The sequence below is a fragment of the Megascapheus bottae genome, chromosome 1, assembly GCF_031878675.1.
Source record: "Megascapheus bottae isolate mThoBot1 chromosome 1, mThoBot2.hap1, whole genome shotgun sequence".
Taxonomy (NCBI): domain Eukaryota; kingdom Metazoa; phylum Chordata; class Mammalia; order Rodentia; family Geomyidae; genus Megascapheus; species Megascapheus bottae.
The window spans coordinates 58253828-58272413 of NC_143509.1; the positions used below are offsets into that span (position 1 = coordinate 58253828).

General features: G+C 40.6%; 2 protein-coding genes across 4 annotated transcripts in view; one reads left to right on the plus strand and one right to left on the minus strand.

Annotated features, from left to right (window-relative positions):
• Fbxo40 (F-box protein 40) overlaps nucleotides 1-8680 on the minus strand; it is a 34536-nt gene extending 25856 nt beyond the window's left edge. Inside the window, exons 1-3 of one of the 3 annotated variants that reach the window (XM_090345509.1) lie at nucleotides 8627-8659; nucleotides 8123-8459; nucleotides 4089-4270 (exon numbers count right to left, since the gene is read on the minus strand). The gene's annotated coding sequence lies outside the window, so the exon portion shown is untranslated. The other 2 variants (XM_090345515.1, XM_090345505.1) reach the window with 2 other exon arrangements.
• Nucleotides 8681-8707: 27 nt separating this feature from the next.
• Polq (DNA polymerase theta) overlaps nucleotides 8708-18586 on the plus strand; it is a 67048-nt gene continuing 57169 nt past the window's right edge. The window contains exons 1-6 of the mRNA XM_090345530.1: nucleotides 8708-9047; nucleotides 9890-10069; nucleotides 12277-12407; nucleotides 14966-15122; nucleotides 17465-17573; nucleotides 18336-18555. Of these exons, the coding sequence (XP_090201656.1) occupies nucleotides 8882-9047; nucleotides 9890-10069; nucleotides 12277-12407; nucleotides 14966-15122; nucleotides 17465-17573; nucleotides 18336-18555 (963 nt within the window). The 5' untranslated portion in view covers nucleotides 8708-8881. The remainder of the gene's footprint in view (nucleotides 9048-9889; nucleotides 10070-12276; nucleotides 12408-14965; nucleotides 15123-17464; nucleotides 17574-18335; nucleotides 18556-18586) is intronic.

Here is an 18586-nt window from a genome sequence, read left to right on the forward strand (position 1 = left end):
CAGGTTATTTAGAAACTCAATTTATTCCTAATGGAAATCTGAACATTATGAATCGAAGGCAATTGCTAAGCCAAAAATGAGTTCTGGGGCCAGGAGTTTGGTCTAGTGGTAGAGTGCTTGCTTAGCATGCACGAAAACCTGGATCTGATTCCTTTGTACCACCTACATAGAAAAATCTGGAAGTGTTGCTGTGGCTTCAGTGGTAGGGCTCTAGCCTTGAAAAAGCCCAAGGACAGTGGTCAGGGCCTGAGCTCAAGCCCAGGACTGGAAAAATAAATAAATAAAGAAAGAAAGAAAGAAAGAAAGAAAGAAAGAAAGAAAGAAAATTTTAAAAAAAGAAAGAAAAAAAGTTCTGCATACAAAAAACAAATACTTAATGGAAAAAACTTAGAAAGTTTTTCTATCAAGGTATACAGATGGCAAAAGCTGTTCTGTATTATAGGTGCTATGCAGCATTATGTACTTGTTAGGGATACCTAACAATGTAATTAAATATAACTGAAAAACAGCAGAATAGCTAGGAGTCAAAGGTGTTCTTACTTACAGAAGATAAGCAAGGTTCATCTTGAACAATTTGCTGAAAGAATGTTACATAACACAGTGCACACAGCTCACATGTGGGCATGGAGTCCATGCCTACAATCCCAGCACTTGGGAATCTCATGCCAAAGGAGTTCAAGTTCCAGACAAGCCAGGCTATAAATCAATACCCTGTTTCAAAAAGAAAAACAAGACATGAAGAAGCCCAGCTCAACGCACTGGGAAAATGTAAGATTAGGATGTATTTGTTGTTGGGCACTGAGATGAGGATTGTAGTTCAGAGGAAAGTCTATGGGACTCTTTATCTTCAGTCATCCATCAAATGGCTTGAAATGGAGCTGTGGTTCAAGTGACAGAACATTAGCTTTGAGAAAGGAAAGAAAGAAAGAGGGAGAAAGGAAGGAAGGAAGGAAGCAGAGAGAGAGGGGGGGAGGAAGAAAAGCTCAGTGTAGTGATAGCATCTAGCCCCTGAGTTCAAGGCTTGGACTGGCTCCACCACCATCACCACCATGAGTTACATTCTGAAAGATCAAATGCACAATAACCCCAAGTAAATAAATATTTGAGAATACATCTAAATGAAATATGCACAATCTATATGAAATAATCTCTAAAACAGAGCTGATGAACAAACATTAACTTATTCTTGAAACAAATGGCTGCATATCAGAAAACTATCTGATTGGACTGAATTCTAACCAACATCTCATCAGAAACTTTTATGGATCTCAATGAGCTGAATAGCATAATTAGGAAGAGAAATTAAGAACAACTGAGAAATTCCTTTCCTCTTCTTTTATAAATTTAAAAATATATTTTGATCTTACACCCATGTGTCTCTGACCTGTGCCTGCTGGTTCTCATATATGAGGTGGCTTGCTTTTCTGGCTATTCTGAGGTTTGAACTAGGCCCATGTGCTCTATCAGGACCTCAACTGTTCCTCCTCTTCCTCTACACACTTCTGCCCTTTTGCTTTTATTTTTCAGATGAAGTCATACATTCTCTCTAGGATACTTTGGGACCCAACATCTCCCATACATGCGTCCCAATAGGTGGGGTCTTCCACTACTCATTTGTTGAGATGGGATCTTGCTAACTCTTCGCTCTGCTCTGGCTGGCGTCCAGTCATTTGCCTCCAGAGTAGCTGGAATTGCAGGAGTGAGCCATTATGCCCAGCCTAGTTTGCTTTAGAGTCTGGGCTAGCCTTTAGCCAGATTCCCCTTCCCTCCTGAGCACTCCCCTCCCCTTCTTTTACTTCCTCCAGGGCTTCATTCATGTTGGGCAAAGTGGTGTTCTACTACTGAGCTATGCCCACATACCCCTTAAAAATTATTTGTCAACCTGAAAAAAGGAAATTAAAGCAGAACTGAGGAAGTGGAAAAAACTCCCATGCTCCTGGACTGAAAGAATTAACATCGTGAAAATGGCAATCTTAGCAAAGGCTACCTACAAATTCAATGCAATATCCATCAATATTCCAATGTCATTCTTTAAGGAAATAGAAGCAGTCCAAAATTTCATATGGACTAATACAAGACCCCCTCTAGCAAAAACAATCCTTAGCAGAAAGAAGAGCGCTGAAGGAATATCAATACTAATCTTCAGACTGTATTACAGAGCTATAGTAACCCAAACAGCTTGGTACTGGCACAAGAACAGGCCTGAGGACTAATGGAATAGAACTGAAGACCCAGAAATCAACCCACTGACCTAGGGCTACCTAATCTTTGATAAGGGCGCCAAAAAAATAGAATAGAAGAAAGACAGCCTCTTCAACAAAGGGTGCCAGCAGAATTGGTTAAGCACCTGAAGAAAACTAAACTTGGATCCTTCTATGTCACCCTGAACCAGGATTAATTCCAAATGGATCAAAGACCTTGAGGTAAGATAACATGAAAAGTTTACAAGAAGGAATAGGAGATATATTAGGTATCCTTGGCACAGGTAGAAACTTTCTTAATAAAGGTCCTGAAACAAATTAAAGAAAGTTTGGACAACTGGGATTGCATTAAACTGCAGACCTTCTGTATGGCAAAGGACATAGCTACCAAGCTAAATAAAAAGCCCACAGAGTGAGAGAAGATCTTCATTAGCCATACAATATCTAAAATTTATCTACAGATAAAAAATTGAATCTCTCCAAAACAAATCTACACAAAAAACCCCAACCATCCCATTAAAAGATGGGCTAAAGACTTAAAGAGAGATTTCTCTGAAGAGGAAATAAGAATGGCCAATAGATACATGAAGAAATGCTCAACATCTCTGGCCATAAAAGAAATGCAAATCAAAACAACTTTGAGATTGCATCTCACTCCAGTCAGAATGGCCATTATCAAGAAATCTAATAACAACAGATGCTGGTGGGGATGTGGCCAGGAGGGATCCCTATTGCACTGTTGGTGGGAGTTTAAACTTGTTCAACCAGTGTGGAAATCAATATGATGACTCCTCAAAAGATTTAACACAGAGCTCTCCTATGACCCAGCAATTCCACTCCTTGGCATTTACTCAAATGTCCAGAAACAAGGACATACTAAATCCACTAGCACAATGATGTTCACTGCAGCACTATTTACCATAGCAAAGATATGGGACCAACCCAGATGCCCCTCAGCAGACGAATGGATCAACAAGATGTGGTACTTATACATAACGGAATTCTATACAGCCATCAGAAAGAATGACATCGCCCCATTTGTAAGGAAATGGAAAGAAGTGGAAAAAAATCATACTAAGTAAGCCAGACCATAGGCTCAATGGTTTCCCTCATTCGTAATTAGCACACATGTAGGATTCTCCTAGCAGAGGATTACAATAGCTCAAAACCTAGGTACATGAGGTCATATAGGATGAGATTAAATGAAATGAACTCTAAGATATGGAAACAAGAGCTTTATCTTGTGTCATTTTTGTTCTTAATGTACTATGCTATTTCTCTTTTTTGCCTGTTGGCTAATCTCATATTGTTACTGTATCTGACTTTGTTACCTGGTATATTGTATATATATTTATTTGAAATAGGAAAGGGAAGGGGGGAAACAAGATGATTGGGAGGGGGAAGGAGAAGGGAAATGGGGACAAAAACATGAGAAGGGGTATTAATGTGTGAGAAGTAATGCACCTACTATCTGGCAAATGTAACTGTAACCCCTCTATACATTACCCCAACAATAAAAAATAAAAAAAATATTTGACAGTTCAAAATCCAGTACTTTCAAAAATATTTAAAACAGTCTATCTTTGGAGGATTTATAAGTGTTTTATTAATTAAACCTTCTACAATGTATTGTGATGTTCTTAATACATCAAGTGAGGTACAGTATATTTGAGTTTAACTTTACTGTGAAAGATGGCAAAAGCAAAGAGAATATGCATTTGAGTTTGGAAATAGAACATACTCCAGCCATTTGATCATCTGGCTGCTGTAATCTTAGAGAACTCATATTTTTATTTATTAGATGTTTGGAAACATGGAAATGTCTGTTCATAGAGACTTAGTTTTTACATTTATAAAATGAAAAAGAAAACACCAAAGCAGCTTTACCTTGTGGAGTTGTTTTGTAGCTCATCCTCTGAGACCTGGTTTTTCTCTTTCTGTCCTCTTTGTCCTACTTTCATGTCAAGCCTTGAGCCAGAGAGAATGACAGCCAAAGTGCCCGATGCCAGCTTCCAGAGGCCCTGTAAGCTCCTGTAATCTCCTGCTGTCTCTCTCGAAACCCAGTCCAGCTGTTGAGGCACAACAGACAAGATAGAGAGGAGCTCACATTCCCCAACCAAAGCTATTTAAACAAGTTCAACAGTCAGCCAATCCTCAAACATGCAGGAGAACCTGACCAAGGCCCAAATGACCCAGCTGGCTGGTTGATTCAGGAATAGAGGATACTTTTTGTCTTAAAACTACTGAGATGTACTAACCAGCAATGGCTGACTGGCAGAGACATTCAATGTTCACCACACATATGCCTGTTCTTGACTTCCTTGTGTTTACTCAGTTCTTGGTATATTCCTCTGGTGGCTAACAGTCCTGTGTTATAACTTCTGAGAGCTTTCTGAAAACTTTCTAGACATGAACATTGTGAGGTGTAGTGCTAAACAGTTTTTTTTTTTCCTTTTAAGTATGTTGCAGTCTTTCACATCTCCTAAGTCTTCCTAGGAAGGGCTTGTCATCTCTTTTTTTTTTTTTTTTTTTTTTTTTTTTGCCAGTCCTGGGCTTGAGCTCAGGGCCTGAGCACTGTCCTTGGACTTTCTCAAGGCTAGAGCTCTACCACTTGAGCCTCAGCACCACTTCCAGCTTTTTTTCTATGTATGTGGTACCGAGGAATCGAACCCGGGTCTTCATGCATGCTAGGCAAGCACTTTAACCACTAGGCCAAACTCCCGGCCCCTTGTCATCTCTTTTTAATAACTATCTGGTGACTAACCACAATATACATGGTACTGTACTAACTTCTACAGCAGATAACAAGATGAGTAAAATAGCATGCTGGGATAGCATCAGGCATCATATTGTCATATTGCTGTACATACTGGTAACTGTGTTTAAGAAAAGAAAATAAAAAGAAGGCTGGTGTGGTACTGCGTGCCTTTATCTTTTTCATTTAAAAACTACCTTCAAATCCTTGCACAATAAGGCTTCAGTTAATATGTATATTTATGTGTGCAATGCATCTTGATCAGTCACTCCTTCCATCATCCCCCACCCCCTCCTGTTTCCTACTTCCATTTCCACACATGTGCATTTTATATTCTGTTTTCATCCACCATTACTTTCCATTTGTCCACAGTCACTCCTTTCCCTCCCTCCCTCAAGATAAGTTTCAAATTCTTGATATTCATTTTGTTAAACTGGTAGTTGTTCAAAGGGGTTACACCAGTCTCACTCCTCTGCATACACCATACTTTAGTCATATATATTCACATAAAAGACATATAAATGTGTATATGTATATGTACACACACACACACACATATGGTTCTGTGTACATTTACCTATGCTTGACTTTTAGGTCTATCATTCACAAGAGAGAAAAACAGGTGTCCCTCTGCTTTTTTAAGCCTGGTTTACTTCACTCAGTATGATTTTTTCCTGGTCATCTATCTGTTTCCCTACACATGATATATTATTCTTCCTGCTAGATGAATAAAAATCTATTATATGTGTGTCTTTATATAGAGTGTATATATATTATATATAATTATTTTCTTGATCCATTAATTCTATATGTTGGCTATGAATAGAATTGTGCAGTATTTGTTCTTTCCTGATGGGTTTCACTTAGCATTATGTCCTAAAGGTTCATCAGTGCTGTTACCAGTGTCAGCAATGTTCTCTTTCCTTTTGTTATCCCTTCATCCACTGGCAAATGCTGGATTTGCCTCCATCTTTTTTCTGCTGTGAGCAGTTCTGCTCTCAACATGGATGTCTAAGTATCTCTGAGACCTTGCTTTACATTTTTTTTTTTTGGTATAATATCAGGAGTGGAACTGCTATGTCATGTGGACATTGTGTTTTCTGGAGAGGAAGTTTTGGGTATCAAGTCCAGGGCTCTATCCTGTTAACCTTCTCTAATCCTAATTATATGCCTATTAGAGGCCGAACCTCTAAATACCATTCAACACCCATGAACTTAGATTCTAAATTTCTAACACATAAATTTGGAAAACATAAAGAAACAATAAAACAGCTTAGGGCCCGAGAGTGTTTTTTAGTGGTAGAGTGCTTACCTAGTAAACATGAGGCCTTAGCATGATTACCAACATTGCAGAAAACCAACAAACCAAATATAAAATGCTGATATTTTAGCCAGGTTGTTACCCCAGCAATGGGAGGTGGAGGCAGGATCCTGTGTTTAGGACAGTCTGGTTTACATAGTAGAACACTGTCTCAAAACAGAATAACCACTAGCTCCCAGAACCCAACAAAACCAAACCACAACAAAAAGAACAGAAATTCCTAAGCAGAAACCCTCTGAAATAGAAGCAGACAGAAAAAAGAGCTTTAGGAAAAAAAAAAAAGGCTGGAAAAGTGAAAGGCAAAAGTTACAAAGGCAGAAAGGCAGAGTTGAGAGAGATGGAGAGAGACAAGAAGATCTAGCAGTAAGAGGGGAAAGCAATGGTGAAATGAGATGAGACTGGAGAAATGAAGAGGTAGTCACAGAATAACAAAGGAAGGGAAAAGATGAAAATCAAGGACTACCCTTCCCCTAAAGCACAAAACTGAAGTCAGACATAAGTAACTTTGTAGTGCTTTCTGCAAAGTTGGTGGATAGGGATGCAGGATTCTGCTGAGTGGGAGAGGTTACAAATTTTGTGCACATGGAATGAGTGTAAATCTGGTGATTTCTTTACTTGTTTCTTTCTATGGTCGTGGGGCTTGAACTCTGGGCCTAAGGCTACCACTCTACCATTTGAGCCACAGTGCCACTTCCTGTTTTCGGTGGTTAATTGGAGATAAAAGTCTCACAGGGGCTGAGAGTTTCGCCTAGTGGTAGAGTGCTTGCCTAGCATGCATTAAGGCCTAGGTTCGATTCCTTGGTACCACATACATAGAAAAAAGCTGGAAATGGTTCTGAGGCTCAAGTGGTAGAGAAAGTCCAAAGTCCAAGGACAGTGTTCAGGCCCTGAGCTCAAATCCAGGACTGCCCCCTCACCCCCCACAAAAAAAGTCTCACAGACTTTAGTGCCTGGGCTGGCTTTGAATCACCATCATCAGATCTCAGCCTCCTGAGTAACTAGGATTATAGGCGTGAGCCACTGATACCCAGCTAAATGTGTTTTTTATTTTTTTTGTTTTTTACTTTATATCAGCCACTTTCTAATCATCTGGCTTGTAAAGTGAAGAAACAGAGCAGTGAGTGGAAAGCTATGGACTCACTCCATCGATCTCTAAGGGAAATTGCTGCAATACTACACAACACATGCTTGAGTTACTTCCTGGTTTCTTTCCCTGCATTTTTCCCTTCCCAGGATGTCCTCTTTGTGCATTTATCTTTTTTCTCTGCATTCAACAGTTACCTTTTAGCTGTTGTTTTCATGACCACAATCTAAGTTAGGATTTCCTTTATTATTCTGATAAATCTATTCATGTCTCTCTGAGCAAGAGTTACGTTTTAAAACTGTTAATTTATTTGTTCAGTATGTTTCCTTTAAGCTCTTTCGCTTTCAGAGCAGGAACAACCTCACTATCATATGCCCCAGTACCTAGTACATAGAAGCTGTTGAGTGAAATAGATACAGAAGGACAAGGGTTTCTTTTCTGGAGTAATGTCGCCATCGGGTGGACATTTCGAGTATTGTCTTTCGTTTCTTTTCCTTTTCATCTTTCAGTGGTCTAGACTAGGTCAAGTCTCTTCAGGCCAGGGACGGGTCACTCACCAGGCTTACTCGGTGAAACGAATTTTGTATTAACAGGCAGGTAGCAATGAAGCCCATAAAGCCCTTTAGCTTCTGACCAAAAGGCAGAGCACAACTGCATCAGCAGGGTCTTGGCTGAGAAGGATCCTTCAGGCAAGGCATCCTTCCTTACAGCTGTCCATAGGGGTCTACAATCCCTGACCTCTCCCACCCATCCCAACTCACCAGTAGTTGGGGGACAGAGGTCGCTCCCGACCTACCATCATCATACACAATTAGGAGCGAAGACAGGGCAAATGAGGCTCCATCGTAACTCTGAAGTTATAATTATTATTTTTTGGTGGGCTGTGGGGCGTGAACTCCGGGCACCCCGCACCTCTCTGGGAGCCAGGCTGCAGCTCTAGCCCGTGACCGCAGCGCCACTTCCCGCTTTCTGAGTGGTTCAGTGGAGAGGAGTCTCCGGGGACTTGTCTGCCCCGGCTGGCTTCGTTCGAACCGCGTCCCGGGAGACGCCGGCGCCCGGCCTGTATCATGTGTTTGCACATACAACCTGGAGGAACTCCTGAAACAAAAGAAACCACGCACTCACCGACAGATTAAGAGCGACTTCGCTCCCCTACCCCTGACGGGTTAGGACAACTTTCCTGTTCGCACCCTACGTGGCTGAACAGGCAGGCTCCCTTTCGGCCGACCGGGCGAGAGGCGCGTTCCGAGGCCCCTTCCACTTACCGCTAACCAGCCCCGGGGGCGGGACGCCGGAAGTCAGGCGGCGGCGCGAGCCGCTCCTCCCCCGGGGAGCAGTGGCTTCCGGTCACTCTGGCCTCCGGGAACTCTGTGGTTCCGGGGCGGGCTGGGAGGACTGGGTTTGAAACCTGTGGCGGGAAGATGGCGGCTACACCTGTCACCCAGCCGGTCTTCTCCGCCCTGGGACGGTGCTGGCACGGCACTGTCGCGTCGTGAACCACGAAGAAGGGCTTGTGTGCCATGGATCCTCCGCGCCGGAGTGGGAAACGGCGGCGTTCCGAATCCAGCTCCGACTCGTGGTCGGCCAGCGGCGGCGACCGCAGTGTCAGCCCTCCGCGTCTGTCCCGCTCGGTGCTGAGTCCGCCCCCCGGCCTGGCGCGCAGCCTGAAGGCCGCGGGCTCCCCAGGTGCGGTGTTGGGGGCCCCGCGGGAGGTCAGGGGGCGCCCCCGGGCGCTTCGGCCGGATCTGCGGCCTGGTGCGGCGGCTGGCGCTCGGGGCGGGCCGGGTAACCTCACCGCGCCGGGTGGGCCGCACCTTCTCCCCCGAACCACCTCCCAGCCGGCCGGAGCCCAGCGCCCACGGGAGCCGCCTCGTGCTGCCCAGCACTCCTCGTGACAGGGCGCGGGGAGGTGTGCAGTACGTGAGCCACAGCTCCACGCGCAGCAGCTTTTTGAAAAGTCCCGTGGACTTTCCTGGCTCCAAGCCTCAGTCCTCAGAGCCCAGTCTCCCAAGTAGCTAGGATTACAGATGTAAACCGCTGGCGCTCTGCTGGAAAGATTCCCGGGCAGGATTGCTGAGTCTGGCCGTTTGCAATTCTTGGATAGAAATTGCAGTGTTTTCTAAGATAAGTTAGGCGTCCCTGTGAATGTTAGCCCAGTTAACGGTGGGTAAACATTTAGTTATACGATAATTCATTGCTCAGTCATCCTGATAGTAACCACAACTTAAATGGAAACCTCCCTAACTTAGCTTTGTAACGCTGATTTACTGTCCAGGAAATTCTCCTCACTCCCTATAATTCTTATACTTCTTATCCATTGTGTATAGCACAAGTTTTTTTTTTTTTTTTTCGGTGTGTATGTGGGGGAATAGGACTTTTTAAGCTTCTGATTATAGTCAATAAATACCAGCTCACGTCTCACCAGCTTCTTAAAGTCTCTTTTGAACAGCTTCTTTCCAACAACACAGGAGAAATATGACAAAAGTTATGCTAGACCTAACTCTTGTTTCTTCTTTCTTTCCTGATAGGGCTATGCAAGCAAACAGTACCTGATGACCAAATAGACAAACTGTTGTTGGCAAATTGGGGGCTTCCTAAAGAAGTTTTGGAGAAATACCACAGTTTTGGTGTAAAAAAGATGTTTGAATGGCAGGCAGAATGCCTTTTGCTTGGACAAGTCTTAGAGGGAAAGAATTTAGTTTATTCAGGTATTCAAATTTATGCAAACTAACTTCTCTACTATTTAAAAGATAATATCAGTGTAAGGGTACTCTAATGGGTGTGATTTATAGGGGTATGATTTTTTTTTCTTAATGTGGATGAGACATTGCTCTATCTGGAGAAAGTCTTAAATATATTTTACAAGAGGAGTCACGTTTGCATACTTACGTTATAGAAGTTCAATTATATGGTGGATGTGTGGAGCAAGAAATATCACAATTTATAGACTCAGGAATTGTTTGTTCTACAAATGTGTGTCCCAGGATGAAAGGGTGATGTGATGGGAGATGCCAGTCTGTTCTTCCTACATGAATAATCTCAGCTGCTTTTCAGGCTGTGGTCATTGCACATTGTATTTTTTCAATGGATCTATTTCTATAGGGTTTGTATGTACACACATCCAACGTAATGTCCCTTATGTGGTTTTTCGGGGCATGTTTCACACATATTGTACAATGTTTAACCTGTGATTATGATACTAATTTAAGAGTCTATTGATTTTATATGATGGCAATTCCTTTGTGTCAGTTTTCTCTGAACTTCTGAGTCAGATTTTTTTCATTATGGCTGTGAATGGAAATTATAGAATTAATTTTTCAATAACTATAAGTTCAGGCCATGTAGTTTGACTTGTTGGTTTTAAAAACTATCGCTTTCTAGCTTTGTGACTTTGTAAAGGAGAGGGAGGAGTTGGGGAAGACTGACTTAACTGTATTTAGAATTAAATTATTTCATTTGTATAAGAGGTTAGGACAATTTTTGACATATAGAAAATCTTCTTAAATGCCAGCTAGAAATAGTAGCAAATTAGCCAAGCTCTATTAACTTAGACATTTCTTGATTCTTACTTCATTGTGCTTATAGGCTCATTGTAATTGTATAATCCTTATGGGTTATACAATACTCTTGTATCCTGTCTCTCTTTTTCTTGGGTTTTGCCTTGTTTCTGCAGCCAAAGCAATCTTTTTTTTTTTTTTTTTTTTTTTTGCCAGTCCTGGGCTTGAGCTCAGGGCCAGAGCACTGTCCTTGGACTTTCTCAAGGCTAGAGCACTACCACTTCAGCCACAGCACCACTTCTGGATTTTTTTCTATGTATATGGTACCGAAGAATCAACCTGAGTCTCCATGCATGCTGGACAAGCACTCTACCACTAGGCCAAACTCCCTGCCCCAGAACAATCTTGTTAAAGGCACAAATATGACCTTGTCATTCTCTTTCTAAGAACTCATCAGTCATTTCTGATTTTGCTTTTAGGATTTTCTAAACTCTTTCCAGGATTGGATCCTATGACTTTTTTGGGGACATGGGGCTTGAACTCTGGGCCTCCGCATTGTTCCTGAGCTCTTCAGCTCAAGGCTGCCACCCTACCCCTGAGCCTGGGTGCTGTCTGGGAGTTCTTCAGCTCAAGGCTACCTCCCTACTCTTGAGCCACAGCCCCACTTCCCATTTTCTAGAGATTAATTGGAGATAAGAGTCTCAAGTCCTTTTGTGCCTGGGCTGGCTTTGAACCTTGATTGTCAGATCTCACCCTCATGAGTTGCTAGGGTTACAGGCATGAACCACTGCGACCGGCCTTATGACTCTTTTTATGTGGCATTTTCATCTGTCTTCTATTCTGAAGGACATTTACTCCAGGCTTACTGAATTACTCACTGTCATTTGAATGCACAGGCTTTCCTCCAGCTCTGTGCATATGCTTTTTATGCTTGGTGTTACTTTTCTTTCTTCTTCCTCATTGTAAATTCCCTCCTTTCCCCTCTCCCTACCCTCCCAATTCTTCCCCTCTCTTCTCCCTCCCTTTTCCCTCTACCTCTAACATAACTCCTGGCACATGAATTACTCATAATCTCTTCCTTAAAGCAATGCTTTCAAGCACTTAAAGGAATAAATCTTTAGGCATTAGTATGCTAGGTTTCATTATTATTTATCACTTTTGCTGATTTAAGTATTATTAAATCTATTAAAGTTAGGCATTTCCGAGTATAAAGATTTCAAATGCTAAATATAAGGTAACCCTTCTATTAATTACAATAAAAATACATGAAAAAGAAAAGATTTCATATGCTAGCTGAGGCCTTAATGACAGGATAGCTGTAGGCTTGGTAATACCGGAGACAGTTTAAAGTATTTATTAATGCATGTACCAGGCATTACTTCTTTTTGTTGTAACTTTGTGGAATAATCATATTTTAGCTCCTACGAGTGCTGGAAAGACCCTTGTTGCTGAATTACTTATTCTGAAGCGGGTTTTGGAAATGCAGAAGAAAGCTTTATTTATCCTTCCCTTTGTTTCTGTGGCTAAAGAGAAGAAATACTATCTTCAGGTAATGTTTTTTGTACTATGCTTGATATTCTGGCAGGTTTGACTTTACTTATTTCAAATAGAATTGTAAAAGCAAGTGAGAACAGTTTCATTTATTGCATTCCATCTAGCTTTTAAAAGTTGATCATTGGACTGAGAGTTGGGCCTAGTGGTAGAGTGCTTGCTTAGCATACACGAAGACCTGGGTTCTATTCCTTGGTACTGCATACACAGGAAAAAGCTGGAAGTGGTACTGTGACTTAAGTGGAAGAGCTCCAGCTTTGAGAAAACCCAAGGACAGTGTTTAGGCCCTGAGTTCCAGCCCCCTGACTGGCAAAAAAAAAAAAGTTGATCATTAAAAGTACTGAAAGTTTAAGAAAGGATTTTTTTCCTTCCTGGCCCAGGAAGGAAATTTTTTTTTTTTTTGCCAGTCCTGGGCTTGAGCTCAGGGCCTGAGCACTGTCCTTGGACTTTTTCAAGGCTAGAGCTCTACCACTTGAGCCTCAGCACCACTTCTGGCTTTTTTTCTATGTATGTGGTACTGAGGAATCGAACCCGGGTCTTCATGCATGCTAGGCAAGCACTTTAACCACTAGGCCAAACTCCCGGCCCCCAGGAAGGAAATTTTTTAAAATGCTGCTATATAAAGGGGAGTGGGCTATCAAATCCATTAGTTTGGTAAGCATCATGTAAAAGTTGGTAAACATTTTCTTAGGAAGTAAACAATTTACTTCAGTTCACATGTAACTGCAAATGAAGAAATAGTGTTTAAGGAATAGGACTAGAGTGAAGTGTGGATGGAAAGAACCTTTAGGGAAGCTTATCCTGTAGTGATTGAGAGCTGCTGGCCACACTTAGGGGATGATGCACAGTATCCATTAGTGCTTAGTAAAACTCCATGTCTGTGATGGTTTTCCTGCAAAAATGAGTAATATTTTACATTGGTATGATACTGGCTAGTTTTTAAGGCATTTTCACGAATAGAATGTTCCATTAAATCAAATAAATGTGCTGGTGCTGGTGTCTTAGCCTCAGGCTGAAATCTGAGCATCATTGTTTGAAGCCAGCACAAGCAGGAAGGTACCTGTGACTCTTCTCTCGAATTAACTACAAAAAAGTTAGGTAGAGGTGTGATTCAGGTGGTAGTATGTGGCAACCTTGAGTGAGAAAGCTCAGGGACAGAGCCCATGTCCCAAATTCAAGCCCCAGTACTGGTACAAAACAGCAACAAAACAACAACACAAAAAAAGAATAACTGTGTCCCTGTGATTTCCAACAACACATTAAAACTGTGGTGTTGGAATAGAAATATCACTGTACAGATAGGCCAAAATAAGTCTAGGTCCTAGTCTTAGTTTTGCTACTATCTCAGCCCAGACACGCACCATGCTGTTCCATAGCTTGCACTGGAAAATGACACTGTTAACATATATTGTTAATCCTTAACTCGGTGGACTAATCCAATAATACTCAGAAGAAATTCACTGAATGAATAGTTCTGAAGTTCTATGGTTCTATGAATCTTTTCAACAGTTGTTTCACAGGCTAAATAGCTAACAAAATTCATCCTACATAGTAATATCCTTTCAACTTAGACCCCAAGTAACAGAATGATGAAGGATCCTTTTTTTGAGGAGGTATGTGAGTTAAAAGTTAAAAAACAAACAAATACTATCAAGGTTCCATTGAATTTAACTTTTCAAAACTTTTCTTCCATTATATAAAAAAAAATCTTTAGTACAATAATAATGTTTTCCTTATGGAGTATAAGTTTGTTCCTTAAAATGTTGATTAAGGCTGGTATGGTAGTACATACCTCTGGTCCTATACTTAGAAGGATAGAAGGGGTAAGAGATTATGAGTTCCATGCCAGCCTAGACTATAAAGAGAGACCCTGTTTTAAAAAAAAAAACAAAAAAGAGAAAAAAACTAAAACATGTGTGGTGCTGGAAGTGACTCATGCCTGTAACCCTAGCTACTCAGGAGGCTAAGATTTGAGGATTGTGGTTTGAAGCCAACCTGGGCAGAAAAGTCTGTGAGACTCTTATCTCCTATAAACAACTCAAAAAAAGATGGAAGTGGCACTGTGGCTCAAGTGGTAGAGCGCTAACCTTGAACACAAAGAGCCTCAGGGACAGCATCTATACCCTAAGTTCAAGTCTCAGGACTGGCAAAAAAAATCCCCTAACAATAACAACAATCTCTCCCAAACATCTTCTCCCAAACAAACACCCCAATGCTCCTTTATTTAACACCAACACATTAGTTTTTAAATTTGGGGTAGTTTTTCTTGTTATTTAAAAAAATGTCAGTTCCTAAGATAAATTTTCTACAGTTGTAATGTCTATAAATAAGACTTAGATGATGAAATAGTATCATGGAAATGGCCAATTAAAGACTGAGTTTTGTCCATTCTAAATTTCTAATTTCTAACAACCAGTGTGTCATGGCCAGAGCAAGTTGATAGTGACCCGATAAAGATCTTTAGATGCTTATGCCCGTGTTCTGGGATAGAAACCATTCATAAGCCATGAACTGTTAACTTTTTCACTGATACTATTTCTTTTTTACTCAATCCAGAGTCTGTTTCAGGAAGTAGGAATAAAAGTAGATGGTTATATGGGCAGCACCTCTCCAACAAGGCATTTCTCTTCCTTGGATATTGCTGTCTGCACAATTGAGAGAGCCAACGGTCTGATTAATCGCCTCATAGAAGAAAATAAGATGGATTTGTTAGGTAAGAAACATTAGAAAATGAGGCAAAGACTTCCTATTGCTGTTTCTGATAGAGTAGAATGGTGCTGTTGAGATTTTCTGTCCTTTGTTCTCTAGTTTTTTATCTACTTCTGGAAGCAAGAATTGTGCATCTGTAATGCTGGGAATTTCCTGTGTGAAAAAGTATAAGTTTTATTCCTGCTGCTGTTGCTCCATCCACTGGTGTGCTTCTACTTTACAAACCATAGAGGTTGTCTTTAAACCTCTGTCATTTCTCCCTGAAATTGTCTAGTTTTTTACCAAAAATAGAAGCCATAGTTGGATCTGCCATCTTCACAATTAGTGTATATGTGTCTACATTGTCATAGTCTATGAAACCTGTACTCAGAAGCTCCTGTTCAGGAGAGAAATGATAGAGAACCCCAGTAACTATCTTTGTATTTGAGATGCTGGGAGGATGTTCTAACTTAATGTGTTTTGTTTAATCACCTAGGTAAAGCTACTATGTTGAGGCAGCAACAGAAATAGAATGGTTATGTCAATGAAAGAAGTGGCAAGAATAGCAGTTTATTGAGAACTAGAACATGGAAGATTGTGGTTCCAGACGTGTCTAGGCAGAAAGGTCCTTGAGATTACAGCTCAAAAACAAAACAAAAAACTAGCAAAAAAGCTGGGCTGGGGACATGGCTCAAGTGATAGTGTCAGCCGAACAAGCTGGCAAGCTGAACAAACACAATGGAGTTCAAACTCTAGTACTGGTGAATGAATGAATGAATGAATGAATGAAGCAAGTATGTAAAAATAAATAATGGAAAGTTTAGTATGATAGAGATGGAGGATGGCAAAGATTAGTAAGACATGGATTCTGCTTTGAAACTTGTGGAAGGAAATCACAGTTTGTATCAGAGTTGTGTTATTGGTTGTGAGTGATATGACACATCTCCTATTTTAGCTATTCAGGAGGCTGAAATAGGAGAATTTCAGTTCAAGTCTGGCTCACACAAAAAGTTAATTGTGTCCCTATCTCAGAAACAAACTGGGTCTGATGGTACATTCCTGTAATCCCAGCACTTGGGAAATGGAGGTAGGAAGATTAGGGTCTGAGGTAGACTAGGCAAAAAATGAGACCTTATCTGAAAAAAGCAAATTAAAGCAAAAAGTATGGGGGGTATAGCTTAAGTGGTAGTGTATTTGCCTAGCTACTGTAGGCCCTATTCGAACTATAGTACCACCAAAAACAAAAGCGTTATCTTATTTCTTGGGACTTATTGTATTTTAGTTATTGTGAGGAGAAGTTTTATTATTACATCCAGTATACCTAGCTTAGTACTTGGCAGTTTTGGATGAATGAATAAATGCTGAAATAACTCATGTAATATGGTTTAGAGGTAATATATGATAAGGAAAAAGAGCATCTTATGTCATTGGGAAATCATCTGATGGTCTTGATTTTAGTAGGACAATTGGTTGAGGGGACTTAGTGAATGTAGAAACATTGGGGTTATAAAGATTTAAAAAAAAAAATAAAGGTATTGGTTGTTATTTTTTCCAGAAATTCTTGAGAGCTGTATTCCAGTTATGCCTAAACTGGAAAAGGATGTTATGTTCATACATAAGTTTTGCAGTAGAGTGACATTAGACTATCATATTTAAAAGAATAATCCCTTAAAATTATCTTTTTTTTTTCTGTTAGTGGTGGGACTTGAACTCTGGGCCTGGGCACTGTCCCTGAGCTCTTCAGCTCAAGGCTACTGCCTTGAGTGCCACTTCTTGTTTACTAGTGGTTAATTAGAGGTAAGAATCTCACTGACTTTAGTGCCTGGGGTGGCTTTGAACCACGATCCTCTAGGATTATAGGCATAAGCCACCACACCCTACAAAATTATCTTTTTTTTGTTGACTCAGGTCTGATTTTTCTAAACAATGTAAGTATGGTTGTTTCCTTATAGAAAAAGTTAACAACTGAAATAATACATTACACATTATATATTATATTCTTTTATGTAATCATTTGTAAATTTGTATCTATAAGATTAATTGGTAATATTTAGAAGTGTCTCAGTAATGAGACACAGTTTTCCTTGGGTTTGATTAAGTCTGAGTAAGCTAATCACTGACTTTTAAGATGCAGAGTACATTGTAGTAGGAAGGAGTGCTTATGATACCTAAAACTTCTTGGAAAAGAATTGAGTGGCATGCAGAGACTCGGTTTTGTTTCATACTTGGTTTATGGTTTGAAATTAGCATCATTTGAAGTATATTGTAAAGCAGCTTCTTATTGTATGATATATGTTACTGAGTCTTAAATTTCTACTTGGAATTGTGATATTCTATAAAACATAGTATCTGGAAAAATTCTTCTAGGAATGGTGGTTGTGGATGAGTTACACATGCTAGGAGACTCTCACCGAGGGTATCTGCTGGAACTTTTGTTGACCAAGATTTGTTACATTACCCAGAAATCAGCGTCATGGTAAGTATCTGAAGCAACTAAATTTCTCAGATTTCAAACCATGTTGAGAAGGTTGCAAAGCTACAAAAGTATATGTTAAGCAAAGAAATGTATTTTTTTCCTATTAGTCGTGGGGCTTGAACTCAGCCTTTGTACTGTCCCTGAACTTTTGTGCTCAAGGCTAGCACTCTGCTACTTTGAGCCACAGTGCTACTTCCAGTTTTTTGATGGTTAATTGGAGAGCAGAGTCTCCTAACTGGCTTTGGACTGAGATCTCAGGTCTCAACCTTCTGAGTAGCGAGGGTTACAGATGTGAGCCACAGGCCTCTCACTGTAGTCCTTACTTAGAACAAATACGTGTACAGCAGTTTGTTATTGCTCAAAGAAGTAATTGAGACTGAAATGTATAAGCTCGTAGTGATGCATGCCTGTATTCCTGTCTACTCTGGAGGCAGAAATCAGAAGGACCTTAGGTTCAAGGCGTCATCTCAACCAATAAAAAATAAACTAGGTGCAGTGGTATGTGTCTGTCATCCCATATTCTTGGCAAGTCTAGGAGGATCATTGTTCTGACTGGCCTGCGCAGAAGCACAAGACCTTACATGAAATATAACTAAAGCAAAAATGTCTGAAGATGTGGTCAAGTGATTGCCTACCTAGCAAGTTCAAGGCCCTGAGTACAAAACCCATTACTTTGTGTGTGTAACAAGGACACTACTGTTATCAGCTCTACTAGTTAGTGTACTCCTTGTCTTTTCATGTGTTTCCATTTGGTCTTCACAGCCAACCACTGTCACCAAGGCCTTTCTCTAATGCTGTACAGATTGTTGGCATGAGTGCTACTCTTCCTAATTTGGAGCTTGTGGCTTCTTGGTTGAATGCTGAACTCTACCATACTGACTTTCGTCCTGTACCACTTTTGGAGTTAGTAAAAATTGGAAATTCTATGTATGATTCATCAATGAAGCTTGTGAGGGAATTTCAACCCATGCTACAAGTGAAGGTAAATCATTATTCTGGCAGCACCACTATTA